At 38.3% G+C, this 17,581-nt stretch overlaps 1 protein-coding gene across 1 annotated transcript; it reads left to right on the top strand.

The window, feature by feature from the left end:
- The first annotated feature begins 221 nt into the window (after positions 1–221).
- Positions 222–16,236, top strand: LOC148215723 (vomeronasal type-2 receptor 26-like). The gene is made up of 6 exons (XM_088142414.1): positions 222–427; positions 1,147–1,438; positions 3,872–4,732; positions 5,342–5,569; positions 6,084–6,210; positions 15,335–16,236. The coding sequence occupies exons 1-6, from the start codon at positions 222–224 to the stop codon at positions 16,234–16,236; spliced, it is 2,616 nt and encodes an 871-aa protein (XP_087998540.1).
- Positions 16,237–17,581: the final 1,345 nt, after the last annotated feature.

Genomic DNA, 17,581 nt, shown 5'->3' with positions numbered 1-17,581 from the left:
GACTAATGTAGGTTGTTGTTTCTCTCTCTTTCTCTTACAATATCAATACCACTTAGCGAAGGAGAGAAACACAGCAGGTTTATGGATGGGTAAGGATTCCCAAGTCTGATCCTGGATACACCAAGATTCAGACCTAAAGAGTCAGAGTGTGTTAATTGCAGAAATGCTAATGGCTCCTAAGAATAAGAGGGTTTTTTTTTAGATTTGCCCTTCTAATGGGGATGGCAATTTTACTGGTCTTAATGCTAGTGCTGAGTCCCCATGTGGTCTGCATAACTCACAGGTGCAGAGTATTTCATCCATATCCTCCATATCACAAGTACCATCATCCAGGAGACTTTATGGTTGGTGGAATTGCATCTAAAGTTGGTTCAGTAGATGAACAAGTCACCTTTGCAGAACACCCCCTATCGCCTGGACAGTTTATGTAAGGAATACAATTATTATTTGTTTATATTTTCCTGCATGTTTTATTGCTGAAATAATGGATTATAGCATTGCCATCAGAAAATAGTAGCTGACTGGGGAGAAATTAAGGAGATGCTAAGAACAGCATTTTTTTCTTAACCAGGCAATACATAGTATGGAATATACTGAAATGTTTAAAGCAAACTTCCCAAAACTGAGTATTTCCAAATAGGTGGGCTTCCACTTCAATAATTCTCAGCCATTGCTACACTGGCTGGGCAATACTGTGGGGCAGACAGCTTGGGGAATGCTGATATGGGGCTCTTTTGCATTTTTCTACACAGTCCTCCTAAATAAGATATATTAAGTCGCCTTGTATCTCACAAAGCAATGACTCCTTCAAACACGCTGCAAAATCTTCTACTCCAATTAACAATGTCTATGAGCCTGGCTCTGTGCCACAGGACTAATGTCTTTCTCTCTGAAAGCCACATTATACATGTCAGTTCCAGGCATTCCCTGCAGAAATGTCTGCATTCTGAGAATGAGTATTATTTAAGCATATACAGTTGTAGATATGTGCATACTAATTCTCCATCCTGATGGTTGTTAATTTACGATGTCAAAAGTACAGGATTACTTAATGGAGCTGGCCTCTTATGCTATACAGTAACTATTGATTAGAATGTAAGACCTGGGAGAATATCCTTCTGACATGCAATGCAATTCTCATTGTAGTGAAGTTCCTAAGAATTACCAGCACATCCTGGCTTTGGCATTTGCAGTCAAGGAAATCAATGAAAACCCACAAATCTTACCCAACCTCACCTTGGGCTTCCATATTTATGATAGCTATGACAATGCTCAAAGGACCTATCAGGCCACCATGCTACTTCTATCAGCAACTGAGAGACTGGTCCCCAACTACCTATGTAACATTCAGAATAATGTCATAGCTGTTGTTGGAGGTCTGGATGCCGAAATCTCCCTTCATGTGGCAACTATCTTGGATATCTATAAGATTCCACAGGTAAGACATCATTTGCATGTAAAGTTCATGCTACTTTTAGTGTCTTACTTTCACAATGCAGTTTTACTTTGTAGTGTTAAGTACATTAAACTAAAAAATTCAGGAGTTGAAAAATAACTCCCCTGAAATTTGACTGTTTTGACTTAAAAACAGATTTAATTGTTTTTGTGCTGTGGATTGGTCTCACTTTGCTCAACTATTCAATTTATTGTACATTATTGAAAAAAAGCTAGTTTTCCAGGGTCTGGGTTTTGATTTGGTTTTGGTTTTTGCTTTTAATATTAGTAAATAGCAGTCTGATTAAGAATAATTTCATGAAGTGGTTCCAAACTGGGTGGCTGCTTCCAAACAATCTCATGGATTAAACTAAAATGATATGGACATTTTTGTGGTTCACTGATTTCTTCAGAGCTTAACCATTTTCTTAGCAAACTGCATGAACCATGCTATCATATTACGTAATGAGGTGGTTCATTTATCTCGATGCATTATATTTCAAAAACATTATAACTGGGATTTCTTAACTTGGATTTAATGTTAAGCATGTTGTGTGAACTCAGCCAATGAGTTGGAATGAGATCCAATCAAAATCAATTTCAAAAATTAATGCTCAATAAATTGAGACCCACTATTGCCAAAGGAACCAATGTGCAAATGATTAGTATAATTTACAATGTTTTTCAGTGATGATTTCAACAGAAATTCAACCATACGTCTTGTTTCCTTTAAATTAGATGAATCAAGCTCTGTATATAAAAATTTTTTTGTCCTTTTTGGGGGAGGGGGTATTAATATTGTTAGAGACAATTGTTTTGGAAAAATATCTATACTTCTAATATCTATAAAATTTAATCGCACATTAACAAATAATTATCTCCAACTAGACAGAAAATATCGAGAATAACATCAAACCTGTTTTTGGTGGACTTGATCCCCAAATCTCCCTATATGTAGTAACTAAGGGAGGATGATAGACCTGCCAAAATTCAATTCAGATTTTTTTTTCTCTTTCCAGAACTCATGAGTGCACTCATTTAATCTAAAACTAAACTTTACATTGTTGCTATTACAATGTAAAATCATTTGCAAACTATTATTTTTATTCTTAAATTGGGAAGATGCCCATGACATGGTCTCATCATTTCCAATATGGCCACTGGACCAAAAAGTTTTCGGTTCCCAATTCTACTATATCCTTCCTCTTTAATTTCCAGGTAATACCTGGTTCTCTGCAGCAAGAACTGTCATCCCCATTTCAGCAGTTCAGGCACACACATACATCAACACACACACAAAATTCAGTGTATTGATATGAAGGGACATTTGGTTTGATATGAAGGGAGATTTATATATAGCAGATTGTCCTACCCATTTTTGGCATTGATTGTCCTTGCTCATCTGTACTGGTTGCTGCTTCTCTGGATATTGGTTAACAGGGATGTGATAAGAGAGGATATGCTTAAGGCTGATTGCCTTTCCTCAATTTTTGGTTGCTCTTTTTGAATGGTTTATGAATAGAATTTATTTCTATATGTCTACTGATGGCTAATCTGTCAATGCCATCTTCTAGAAATTCTCTTCCTTTCTTAGACCTGGCATAGTGTAAAATCTGTACCATTTCCCAGCTGAAACCATCACTGTTGTAAAATTAAGAAAATCTCATAGTGTCTTTTGACTGCCAATTGATATTCATGGGTGTGTCCTATAAATCTTCTCCTTCTTTCTCCTACATAGTAGTTTCCATTGTCCTTACATTATAGGTTGTAAATGAATGTTTTATCTTCTTTAGCTAAAGGGCCTTTGGATATGCTTTAAAATGCTTTGAATATATTTTGTTACCTTGTGCACTAAAGTGATGCCAAAGGGTTGTAGTAAGCTCTTGGTTGTTTCTGATTTTTTTCCCCCACATGGGTTCTGATGACTGTACTGTGATTGGTTGTGTGGCTAGACATTTCCTTATAAACCTACGTTTTGTGTTCATATATAGCAAAAGATGTTGCAAAAAATGAATTTTAGTGAAGTCTGCAAATCTAACTATTCTGTAACTATCACTGAGGTAATTGGTTTCACCTTCAACAGAAGTAGAACATTAACCGTTTAAAAATCCTCTTTCTGTATTTTGAAAATATGAAACAGCAATTACCCACCACCTACAAATCTACTCCTTGGTTTTAGATAAATTCATATAAGTAATACCTCCAGATCTGGAGCATCGCTGAAATGGCATTCAACAGACTTCCAACACCTTCCATGCTGTGATGCCTTCCACAACTACAAATTCCAGAAATAGACATTCAGAGAATTCCTATCTCAACGAGGCAGGCAAGGCTGTTTTAAAGGGTTGGTATCAGGATTATTGATTCAATATATGTTGATCACTATGAAGACTTGAAAGTCATGCCAGTCTTAGGTTCTTTTCCTCTTTCTCTCTAGCTCATTTATGGCCCTGCTCCAATCATGAATGATAAAAACCCAGGCCTTTCCTTTTACCAGATGGTTCCCCCAGAAGAACTTCAGCATAGAGGGATTATCTCACTGCTCCTGCATTTTAATTGGACATGGATTGGGATCCTTACCATGGACAATGACCAGGGAGAAAAATTTATACAAACAGTGACTCCTCTTTTTTCCAAAAATGGGATTTGTGTTTCTTTCATTCAAAAATTTCACAAGTTTAGTGATTTTAGTAAACTTGCAGCCATGCTTGAGCAGGGGGCAAAAATCTATGATGATGCCATGGGTGGTAAAGTTAATGCACTGGTGTACAATGGAGAATCTTATGCCATGGGAAATTTGTTATGGCTGGAATACATTCCAAATATAGAACAGGTGAGAAGTAAACCAAAAGGAATGGTGTGGATAATGACAGCACAGATGGAGTTCAGTTTAATCGGTTTTCAACGTGCTTGGGATATCAAAATAATTGATGGGGCCCTTTCCTTCACAGTTCACTCCACTACTCTACCAGAGTTCAGATCATTTGCTGAGAAGCAAGACCCCTTCACCGCAGAGGAAGATGGGTTTATCAGACAGTTCTGGCAAGAAGCCTTTGACTGTGTATTCCCAGATATAATTATGAGTGGTGTGGATAAAAATATTTGCAATGGAAAAGAGAATTTGGGGAGCCTTCCTGGGCCCTTTTTTGAAATGGATATGACTGGCCTCAGCTACAGCATCTACAATGCTATTTATGCCATAGCTCATGCTTTACATGCTCTATCCTCCTCTAGAAATACGGAGAAATCAAGGACGGATAGAGTAGGAAGGAAGATTCATAGTCAAGATGTCTGGGAGGTAATATCCACAAGAGGCAAAATACTATGAGTGTAATCTTTATCGGAACCTTGAATATGTAATTGGACTGACTTCTGATGTCCCAGAATTGGAAAAAAAATTATGCTTCAATCAGAATGATGTGCTTCTTTATTGATTATTTTTATCGTTATTACTGATTATTATATGGCTCTTGTCCATTGATTTTTGTTGGGTATCTTCCTATGTTAGTTAACTCATAATTATAACTTTAGAAAGCCTGTTTTCCATCCCCCATGAATCTCACATGCAAATATATCTTTATATATCTTTATGATTATCTGACTCTAGAAGATTGTCTATCTCTAATTTGGTAAACATTTTTTTTTCTATTAAGCAAGGTATTGGGAAAAAGTTAGGGGACGATTAATCAGATCCCTTAGTTCTGTCTCATTTTTGACCAAAAATAATCTGGGCTGTATTGGACCCTTTAATTTATGTCCCTGACTCCATCTTCTGTTTTATTGCAACACAATGAGAAAAAAAGTGCCTAGAATACAACTAAATATCTGCTTTTCTGTTTGAAAAATATCAGCATCGAGAGTGGAAATTTAGTGTTTCAAAGCTGTTGCATTTTTCTTTTCAATTTAGCTCCACTATTTTCTCAGAAATATTGCTTTTAACAATAGTGCTGGGGAACAGGTATCCTTTGATCAGAATTGGATTGTAGCAGCTGGATTTGATATTATCAACTTGATTGCTTTCCCAAACAAATCTTTTCTTCGTGTGAAAGTTGGAAATGTGGATCATTCAGCTCCTCCAGATAAAATATTAACCATCAATAGTGACATCATTACATGGCACAACTGGTTTAACCAGGTAGGATTTAATTATTGTCCCTACTTCTGCATTAAGATGGTTTCTCTAATTTGATATGTGAATTCATCATATTGGACAATAATAAATTCTACATAAAGTTATTTCCACATAAGCAACTTTTAGATCTCATCATCATATCTAATTATTTGTGGCATAAAGATGACCCATTTACAGTTTTTAGGTGAAAGGTAGTTGGGCACCATGTCCTCATGATACAATTAATCTCATTCCCAGCCCACTGTGGCCCAGGCTACATTTAATCTTAGCAGTCCAGGTTTCTTTCTCTCTCTTCCGAACTCATGATTGCACTTCTTTAATCTAAAATCAATTACATGTATTTAACTGAGCTTTATACTGCTGCTTTTACAGTGTAAAAATGCTTTCCAAACTCTTATTCCTCTCCCTCAACTGGGAAGATGCCCACGACATCCTCTCATCATTTCCAAGGTGGCCACTGGACTAAAAACCTTCTGGTTCCCTCCTCCAGTGTATCATTTTCCTCTTTCATGTCCAGGCGATGCCCATTTCTGTCTGCAGTGAGAGCTGTTATCCCGGTTTCAGCAAAAAAGTGAAGGAAGGAGAGCCATTTTGCTGCTATGACTGCATCCCGTGCCCAGAAGGGAGAATTTCAACCAAGAATGGTGAGAGATGCTCATCCCCTCCTGATTTTTTCTAAAGAAATCCATACAATAATTAATGCATTTTGATTAAATTCAACATAGTGTGCTCTAAAATATGGAGTAGATATTTTCTAAACCTGAGGATTAATAATTTCTGCTCTCTGGAATATTCAAGTATAAATGGATCATTAATTATCAGTGATGATGATCATGACCAAATTAAGTTACCAGTTCTTCACCTAAAAGCTATCATCCATCTATTTATGAAGCATCACTGCAATTGTGTATCTATTGTTGAACACTGTTTAGATCATTTTTCCCATCTTCCACTGCCTTGATCTGTTGGACTACAATTCCTGGTATACCCAGTTAATATAATGAAAATAACTGAAGTCCAATAAATCTGGAGTATTCTTAGGTCTCTCTATCCATTCACTTTTAGTTCATGTGTTTGTTCTGGAATTCACTCCTCATTCTTTCTCCCTACATAACCCCACAATCTCAATGCACTTCTTTCATATGATCCCTTGCTTGTATCTTCCATTCACAGTCGTTCAGCAGCCATTCAGTGTATCCCCCAGTTCTTCTTCTTTACCACACACATATCAAAATGGTCTAGACAATTTTGCTTCACTCTCCAATCATCCCTTTTAGAAAAAGGGTTCTGGAGAAAGTGTCAGATTGTAGCTTCAGAGGGTCCTGGAGGAAGTACTTTGTCTGCATCCAGTCAGGTTTCAGGCTGAGATAGAATACAGAGACAGACAGCATCGCTCACACTCACTGATGATCTTTGCACACCCATGTGAAACCTCTGCTGCTATTTCTATATGACAGTGTTAGTGAAAGCATGCTCATATACACAGACACTTTCACTTCTTTAACATTCCTGTCAAGAGTTGTACCAGCATTTGTACATCTTAACATTTCACCATCAATTTTCTCTTAGTTAGCAAATATTTTACCAAGGGGAACACAATCATCTATTTGTCCTGGTCTTTTGCCATTTATGTATAACATGCAAATGTTTGCATAGATTTAAGATCTGTATTGCTTGTTTCACTATGTTCCTTGTTGCAAAATATCAAAAATTAAGTAGAAATCAGTTAAGATTTTTGCCAGCAACGTGGCATCATCTACAGGAAACCTTTCAGGCAAGGCACAGTTTTTAAGTACCTCAGCATCCCCTTTCAATCATCTACTTACTGGATCAATCAGGCAAAAGACCTTCTTGTAAAAGCCCAAAAGACATCTTTGCCAATTATTAAATATGCATATTAATACAGATACATACCAGAAGCCACCCCATTATTCAAAGCTAAAGCACTGGGCTCCAAGCTATATCGTGCCCAGTTATGTATTTATACAGAAGATTCTGGGTTAGAAGCTATCCAATCCAGAATTTCAAAGTCCATAACCTGGATTCCTATTCTACCCTTAACCACCTTATCCACCTGAAATTAGGCTGCCATCCTTTAGTGGAGGATCTGGGACCTAGATCTCCAGACAGATGGAAGGAGAGTTTCCCTCCTTGATTACAACTCAGTAATCACATTTCTCTGCTCCATTCCCAGATCCTTTTATAATATTTCACATATTTCACATAGGAGACTCTTCCCTTTAGCCTGAATCTTAAGGCATTTTCACAAGATAAAATCCATATTGATGTTTAAAAGAAATAGAGCAGATGGAGAAAAATAGTGAGAAAACAATCTCTTTTTCAGCAAAAAGTCCATCAGAATTTCAAGCTACTAATAAATGTAGTCAACTGTGCCATCTCTGTCATCTTCACCATTCATTCCTCCATTTTGGGTGTTTCAGAGTCTTTCCAATTTTGCACACATAGCCATCTCGCAGTAGTGATCATATATAAAAATAATCTCCCGTGACTCTTTTTTAACTCTCTATGCATTAATCCCAGCAAGAAAAGTTCTGGTTTCAGTTGAATGCTGATCTGTAAAATTCTTTCTGTCATTATATGTATTTGAACCCAAAATTTTCTGGCTTTTTTACAAGTCCACCAGGCATGATACAATGACTTTTTTTGTTACCACATTTCCAACATAAACATGAAGTACCTTTATATGTTCTAGTTCATTTTTCTGGACCTGAATGAAAGAATGATCAATAGAGTAACAAGTGGTTGATACATCAGTATCCTCTATGAAAAACACACTTGTATATGTTTTAATAGACAAGTCAAATCTGTTTCACATGTACTGCTAGAAGGGCCTCTATATATTAAATGGAGGACAGAATTCAAGACACCATTTGTTATAAATCTTAATTGCTCTTTTGAGCAGGAGGTTCTCATTTTCCTCCTAGGAGATCAAAGTTCAGCTGATAGAGTTGAATTCTTATCTGATTTTTAAATGTGAAAATCAGACAGGTTTAAAATTAAAATAAGAATTAAATCACTTCATCTGTTTCCAATAATCTTGCTAAATTTTTAGCAATAACCATGGCTTGCAGAAATCTTCAGGGCCTTCCTTACACTACTAATTATTCAGCCTTTTTTGTATCAGTTTTATTTTTTATTTTTTATTGTTTTATATTTGATATGTTGTAATATGGCCATTTTTGCTTCAGGATACAAATTTGTATCCTGAGCCAACATATCTCTAATGTCACTACAAACATTCCTCATATATTTATTTGTATTAAGCAACCAAGGGCACATCACTCACATGTGTCTTACTCCCTGGCTTATACTAACCATTTGTTAAGCATTCCACTTATTCTCACATATGCTTTACTTCAATCATACACTGTTATCACATTTAGGAATCAACCCTCAACTCCAAATTTCTGCAAGTTCCATTCTTCAACCTTTTGATCATATACTTTCTATCAATCCACAGACATATAATAAACTCTTTGTTCACATTCTGTGAAGCCCTAAAGCTAAAACCACTGGAAGTTCTGGAATGATGTTTATGTCTAGTTGGTTAAAGGAACAGGATCTTGAAAGCCTGCCAACATGATTCTCCATATCAGCTAATACCTAGGCTAATTAAGACAAAGTTACTCTAAGCCACTTTCTTGTGTTTCTCTTCCCCCTTGGACCTCTTTTGTAATGGACTTTCTCCCTCCCCCTTGCTCTCAGGGTCTGTTAGATATTCTAACATACCACCTCTCACTTTAGACTCCCTCTCCCTCTTCACTATGAAATCCACTGAGACCAGTCATTCCCTACTCCTCCCCAGCACAAGAAGGGCCAGGCATGTCCTCAAAGAGAACACACAAGGCCAAAAGGGAAGAATCTCAATGTACCTCCCTCCTGTCTTCTGCCAAAGTGTGAAACAGCAATTTATAAGATGGGCATGGCAGGGAATAAGGTGTCCTCTTGTCCTTGATGATCACAGTCAGGCAAGGCAGGAGGGAGTTCAGAAGAATGAGGCTTGGGTGGAAATTTCAAATGGAACTTTGGAACCATCTTCCCCCAGGATATGGTGAGCACCAGACCCTGCAGGCCTTAAAGAAAGTGGCCAAGATCTGGCTTTTCCCCAGGCCTTGGGCCAGAAGGAGTCCCCATTTTGAGGTGGTATACTCATGTTTGCCATCTATTGGTTTTAATGATATGCTTTGTTTTGTTATTTGTTGGCTTTGACTTTTCTTCTTTCTTTGTATGTCACCAAGAGCCGCGTTGTCTGAAATGGGCAGCCATAAAAGTGCTTTAAATCAAGAAATATACTGGCAAATAGGTCAGAGCACATGTACATCCATCATTCCTTCCCAGTCTTTGGGCAGCCCTTCTAATGAAGCAAATATTCTAACCTCCCCTTCCTGCATCTAGAGTCCAGGATACCTTCATTCTGCCAAATACCTTCCCAGGCCCACTTCACAAGTTGATCCCCCTGTAGGTTTCCCTTTCCCTCTCATTTTCTTTCCCTTCATATAGCTGAACAGTAATAGTGTTCTTCCAATTGTCAGTCACAGATGCAGTCTTACACAAACAGAAACAACCTGTACAACCATTCCACAAGCGATCCAAACTCGTATTTTAACTTTTAATAATAATGTTAGCATTAGCATCAAAATCTGCATCCTTACCATTTTAACATTCTCACAAAATGTATCTCCCTTTCTTTTGATTATTTTCATTTCAAGTCCATTCTTCAACATATCATTGTTATTCCCATACAAATCTCTGAAATATTCTTTCAAGCATTCCCTCACCTCATTTTTAACAGAAATCACTTCATCACTCATTTCTAATTCCATTCATTCTGCTGAAGACTCCTTCTTTGGACTTCTTCCCCACTTCCCAAACCATCTTTTATTTCCATCAAAATTGGTCTGCATTTTCTCTCTCTGTTCAATTTTAATCCTTCCTTATCCTCTTCCACTACATTCTTTGAAACTACGTTCTTTTCTCTACCTACATGATACACAGTAGCTTTGTCTCGACCTTATTCTTTTTAGCAATCTCTTGGATGTGTTTGTTCCCAACCACATTTTCTTTCACTAATCATTCCATCAAACATTCTTTCTCATATTTCCCAAGGGTGAGGCCACACATTTCTGTGGTATTCTGTAACATAAGTATTTAATGCTGTTTCAAGCAGTTTCCTTCCCTCCACTTTCCATTAATTCTCGTGGAGACTAATCTCTCTTCTATAAGTTTTGCACAGAGAGTTTGTATTTATCATTCTTCAGCTATTCTGATTTTATTCTTTTTTTCGCTTTTCCACCAGATCCATTTTTTCTGAGACCTATTCCTGACACTACCAAAAAATCATCTGTCCCACATTCAGTATCCTTCACAAATTCTCTCAATCTTTCATCCTAAAAAATCACATCATCTTTTTACATTGATATTCATTTCTTAGCATGTGAAGGGATGAATAGGCAGGTGCTTAAAATGTATTCAAAGCAGATGGATCTTTCTATAAGCAGATTCTCACACATCCCTAACAACCTATTATAGGTAACAACGAATTAATACTTTCATAGATCTTTTGTTCATTAAAAAAAAACCTGCATCATTGCTTCCCTCAACATATTCACTCTACAACATCAGACAAATTTCATGCAGATTTATTATAGTCTTCCCCTTCCTATCAATTTCACAGATACGCTATTTTTCTGTTTTTTATTTCATTACATTATTTATTTATTTATATTCAAATTTGTCACTGCCCATCTCACTACAGCCCCTTCATGGATCACTGCCTTGTAGTGGCGAAGGGGCTTGCGTAACTCAGTGAAGCCATGAGCTATACCGTGCAGGGCCACCCAAGACAGACAGGTCATGACAGAGAGTTCTGACAAAATGTGGTCCACTGGAGAAGGAAATGGCAACCCACTCCAGTATCCTTGCCAAGAAAACCCCATGGACAATGTTAAAAGGCTAAAAGATATGATACCGGAAGGTGAGCCCCTCAGGTCGGAAGGTGTCCAATATGCTACTGGGGAAGAGCGGAGGGCAATTCCAAGTAGCTCCAGAAAGAGTGAAGTGGCTGGGCCAAAGCCGAAAGGACGTTCAGCTGTGGATGTATCTGGAAGCAAAAAGAAGGTCCGATGCTGTAAAGAACAATATTGTATAGGTACCTGGAATGTAAGCTCTATGAACCAAGGCAAGCTGGATGTGGTCAAACATGAGATGACAAGATTGAACATCGACATCTTGGGAATCAGCGAACTGAAATGGACGGGAATGGGTGAATTTAATTCGGGTGACCATTATATCTACTACTGTGGGCAAGAAACCCTTAGAAGAAATGGAGTTGCACTCATAGTCAATAAGAGAGTGGGAAAGGCAGTAATGGGGTACAACCTCAAAAACGACAGAATGATCTCAGTGCGTATCCAAGGCAAACCATTCAATATCACAGTCATCCAAGTCTATGCCCCAACCAGTGATGCTGAAGAAGCTGAAGTTGACTGCTTCTATGAAGACCTACAACACCTTCTAGAACTAGCACCAAAAAAAGATGTCCTTTTCATCATAGGGGATTGGAATGCTAAAGTAGGAAGTCAAGGAGTAATCGGAATAACAGGCAAGTTTGGCCTTAGAGTACAAAATGAAGCAGGGCAAAGGCTAATAGAGTTCTGTCAAGAGAACAAGCTAGTCATAGCAAACATTCTTTTCCAACAACACAAGAGACGACTCTACACATGGACATCACCAGATAGTCAATACCGAAACCAGATTGATTATATACTTTGCAGCCAAAGATGGAGAAGCTCTATACAGACAGCAAAAACAAGACCAGGAGCTGACTGTGGCTCAGATCATGAGCTTCTTACTGCAAAATTTAGGCTTAAATTGAAGAATGTAGGGAAAACCACTAGACCACTCAGGTATGACTTAGATCATATTCCTTGTGAGTACACAGTGAAGGTGATGAATAGATTTAGAGGATTAGATTTGGTAGACAGAGTGCCTGAAGAACTATGGACGGAGGTCCGTAACATTGTACAGGAGGCAGCAACTAAAATCATCCCAAAGAAAAAGAAATGCAAGAAAGCAAAATGGCTGTCTGATGAGGCTTTACAAATAGCTGTGGAAAGAAGGAATGCGAAAAGCAAGGGCGAAAGGGAAAGATATAAGCAACTGAATGCAGATTTCCAGAGAATAGCAAGGAGAGATAAGAAGGCCTTCTTAAATGAACAATGCAAAGAAATTGAGGAAAACAATAGAATGGGGAAGACTAGAGATCTCTTCAAGGAAATTGGAGATATCAAAGGAACGTTTAGTGCAAAGATGGGCATGATAAAGGACAAAAAAGGCAGGGACCTAACAGAAGCAGAAGAGATTAAGAAGAGGTGGCAAGAATACACAGAAGAACTATACAAGAAAGATCTTAATGTCCCTGATGTCCATGCTGGTGTGGTCACTGACCTTGAGCCAGACATCCTAGAGAGTGAAGTCAAGTGGGCCTTAGGAAGCATTGCTAACAACAAAGCTAGTGGAGATGACAGTATTCCAGCTGAGTTATTTAAAATACTAAAAGATGATGCTGTTAAAGTGCTGCACTCAATATGCCAGCAAGTTTGGAAAACGCAACAGTGGCCACGGGATTGGAAAAGGTCAGTTTACGTTCCAATTCCAAAGAAGGGCAATGCCAAAGAATGCTCAAACTATCGCACAATTGCACTCATTTCACATGCTAGCAAGGTTATGCTCAAAATCCTACAAGCTAGGCTTCAGCAGTACGTGAACCGAGAACTACCAGATGTACAAGCTGGGTTTCAAAGAGGCAGAGGAACTAGAGATCAAATTGCCAACATTCGCTGGATCATGGAGAAAGCACGAGAGTTCCAGAAAAACATCTACTTCTGCTTCATTGACTATGCAAAAGCCTTCGATTGTGTGGATCACAACAAGCTGTGGCAAATTCTTAAAGAGATGGGAGTACCAGACCATCTTACCTGTCTCCTGAGAAATCTGTATGCGGGCCAAGAAGCAACAGTCAGAACTGGTCATGGAACAACCGATTGGTTCAAAATAGGGAAAGGTGTACGACAAGGCTGTATACTGTCACCCTGCTTATTTAACCTATATGCAGAGTACATCATGAGAAATGCCAGGCTGGAAGAATCACAAGCCAGAATCAAGATTGCAGTGAGAATCATCAACAACCTCAGATATGCGGATGATACCACCCTAATGGCAGAAAGTGAAGAAGAACTAAAGGGCCTCTTGATGAGGGTGAAGGAGGAGAGTGCAAAAGCTGGCTTGAAACTCAACATTAAAAAAACTAAGATCATGGCGTCTGGACCCATCAATTCCTGGCAAATAGAAGGGGTAGAAATGGAAGCAGTAACAGACTTCATTTATTTGAGCTCCAAGATCACCGCAGACAGAGACTGCAGCCATGCTCCTTGGGAGGAAAGCTATGGCAAGCCTAGATAGCATATTAAAAAGCAGAGACGTCACCTTGCCGACAAAGATCCGCATAGTCAAAGCTATGGTTTTTCCAGTAGTAATGTATGGCTGTGAGAGCTGGACCATAAAAAGGCCGAGCGCCGAAGAATTGATGCCTTTGAACTGTGGTGCTGGAGAAGACTCTTGAGAGTCCCCTGGACTGCTAGGAGGTCAAACCAGTCAATCTTAAAGGAAATCAACCCTGATTGCTCATTGGAAGGATCGATAATGAAGCTCAAGCTCAGATATTTTGGTCACCTAATGCGAAGAGAGATCTCTTTGGAGAAGACCCTGATGCTGGGAAAGATTGAAGGCAAAAGGAGAAGAGGACGGCAGAGGATGAGATGGTTAGATAGCATCACTGAAGCAATGAGCATGAAACTGAGCAAACTCAGGGAGGCAGTGAAGGACAGGAAGGCCTGGCGCAATATGGTTCATGGGGTCACGAAGAGTCGGACATGACTTAACGACTAAACAACAAAATCTCACTACAGAGCAACTCTGTAGTATGCAATTTCATACTCTTGACCATTTGCTGTTCCTGAATTCCATGTCACAATCTTTGATATGCCTTTGATATCCCAGAGGGGCCCATAGCTATTGACCTCTCTCATCCATTATGGCTTTCACTAACAGAAGAACCCACATAACATTTATTACAAAGACAAAGAACAGTTAGATTAGGTTCCCAACCTTAGTTGTACCCACAGCATGTGTAGCCTTCTCTGATAACAATAAATACAATATTAGTCAAATTTGAGACATTTTGCACTATAGGTATAGACCTGAAGAACAGTTTTAACTGTGCAGACAGTTAAATGTACAGAAACTGTTTAACACAAGATACATTCCCTTTTCCAGAGGATACCTTATGGGCCAAATTACTGTAACATTTATTCAATCAAATACAATTTACACGCACTGTACACACAAGGAAAATAAAGGAAAATATTTTTTCATGATTTACTGGGACCATAGTTTTTTCATTCCATTTGTCAGATATTGATGGATGGATGGATGGATATAAAATATTAATATAAAATATTAATAAAACAAATATCAAATACTATTAAAAATGAATTAAATTTGTGTGCCAATTAAATTTAGCAGGAATCTTGGTAATCATAAAATTTTATAAAGATTGCCAATGATTATAAAGAATATACATTTATGATCATCAATTAGCTTTATGATTATAATATTATGATTCTGCCATGTTTCACAGATATACAGAATATGTATGAGAATAACACCACATCATTTCTTCTTTTTCAGACACAAATGAATGTACTAAATGCCAAGACAAATACTATCCAAACAAGAAACGCAACTTTTGTATTCTCAAAAGTATTAGCTTCTTGACTTATAAGGAACCTTTAGGGATCAGTTTAGCCTGTCTTGCACATTCTCTTTCTTTGACAACGGTTCTTGTGCTTGGAGCATTTCTGAGGCACCACAACACTCCCATTGTTGTAGCCAACAACCGGGACCTCACCTACACGCTCCTCATTGCCCTCCTGCTCTGCTTCCTTTCGGCACTGCTATTCATTGGTCAACCGGGAAAATGGACCTGTCTCCTGCGACAAACAACTTTTGGCATGGTCTTCTCAGTGGCTGTTTCTTCAGTCTTGGCAAAAACTATCACAGTGGTTCTGGCTTTTATGGCCACCAAACCAGGATCCCGGATGAGGAAGTGGGTGGGGAAAAAACTAACTAATTGCATTATTGTTTCCTGCTCCCTCATCCAAGCAGGCATTTGTACTCTGTGGCTGACAATAGCTCCCCCATTCCCAGATGTTGATATCATCTCAATGACTGAAGAAATTCTCCTGCAATGTAACGAAGGCTCTGTGACCATGTTTTATTGTGTGCTTGGCTACATGGGCTTCCTGGCTTTTATCAGCTTCACCACAGCTTTTCTTGCCAGGAAATTACCTGACAGTTTCAATGAAGCCAAGTTCATCACCTTCAGCATGTTGGTCTTTTGCAGTGTTTGGTTGTCCTTTGTCCCAGCATACCTGAGCTCCAAGGGGAAATACATGGTGGCTGTGGAGATCTTCTCCATCTTAGCCTCGGGTGCTGGGCTTCTGGGTTGCATCTTTTCCCCCAAATGTTACATCATTGTGTTTCGGCCAGACCTGAACAACAGGGAACAACTAATCAGAAGAAAGGACTGATTAACAATCAGTCTCTTTCATCCTGTGTCAAAAGTTTTTTCATTTAGATTTTTGTATTTCTAGGCAAAGCAGAATATTCATGAAAATATCCCTCTCAGATCCTGATTGATCAATTTTTTCTGCATTTTCCAAATATTCTTAGTTACTTTTATTTGAAAAGCAAAATCAAGATTTAACTAAAGACTTTATCCCTTTTTTCAGCATCTTCTCTTAAGCACATTCACTTTTTGTTCCTACGTTACTTACTTCCTGATGAGAAGGAATGTCAGTGACTACATTATTATTATAATATCATGTACCAGCTTTCCGGAGCTGGTCAGAAACCAATGAGTAAGTAAACCTTGAAGGAGGCTAGTGCACAAGTCACTCTTTGTGTGAGAAGGGCCATGACTAAATTTGAAAAATAAATAAATAAATAAATAAATAAATAAATGAATGAATGAATGAATGAATGAATGAATGAATGAATGAATGAATGAATGTTCTCAGCATTTCAGGGGTCAGTGAATGGGTGGAAAAACACACCTCTGTTTGGTGGGCTTGTTTGTTCAGGAGAGCAAGAATCCAAAGAATGTGAAGAAGTACCTGTCATACAATTGACCCCATAAGATTTAGTGATAAGTGGCCCTGAAAGGGTTCCAAAAGGTTTATGATCTGGATGTAAATTATCAAGTACCATTTCTACTAATTCTGTAACTACCAATTATGACATATGGCTAGCCTGCCTGGAATATAATAGACAGAGATAATCTCATCATGTTTGTCCTGGTCTCAGTGACAGACTCACAGCTGGACAACTGCTCAGCAGCAACAGAGTGTCTTCCTTCCATATGCAATGGACAGGAGGATGTGGCATCTTGCTCTCAGGTTCAAAGAGGTTGCCAACCATTATTAGTCACTTAGCTACAGCTCCACCCTTGCTATAACATCAAAGAGAACTGCAAAGGCAAATGGATTTCTTGCCTACAACTGTGCATTACCCAGCTCTACAGATGTAGGAAAGCAAGCTTCACCTGCAGCTATGGCAGCCAAAATCTGGGATATTGACCACTGTAGCCTAGGATCTCAGCCTTTAGACTGTTAACTGATCAAGACATTTGTGTTAGCCTATAAATTACTAATGGTAACTATTGAACAACAAATGTATTTTAAGTTATCATTTATGCCATTGACTGCAAACATTATCTAATAAATTGTATTGATTGGATGCTAATTTTAGTTTCATTTTTGAACTCCCTGAATGTGTAAGTCTCCTTAAAAATCCATTGCATTTCATGCTGTTTGTACTGTCACTGTAGAAGACCCTAGTTCATTACTGAAGTGGAGGATGGGGGCAATACCTTTG

The sequence above is a fragment of the Python bivittatus genome, unplaced genomic scaffold (assembly GCF_059951505.1).
Source record: "Python bivittatus isolate LINGU-HERP-01145 unplaced genomic scaffold, Pbiv_v1 ctg000440_np1212, whole genome shotgun sequence".
NCBI classification, from domain to species: Eukaryota; Metazoa; Chordata; class Lepidosauria; order Squamata; family Pythonidae; genus Python; species Python bivittatus.
This window is presented reverse-complemented; position numbering and strand designations above follow the sequence as displayed.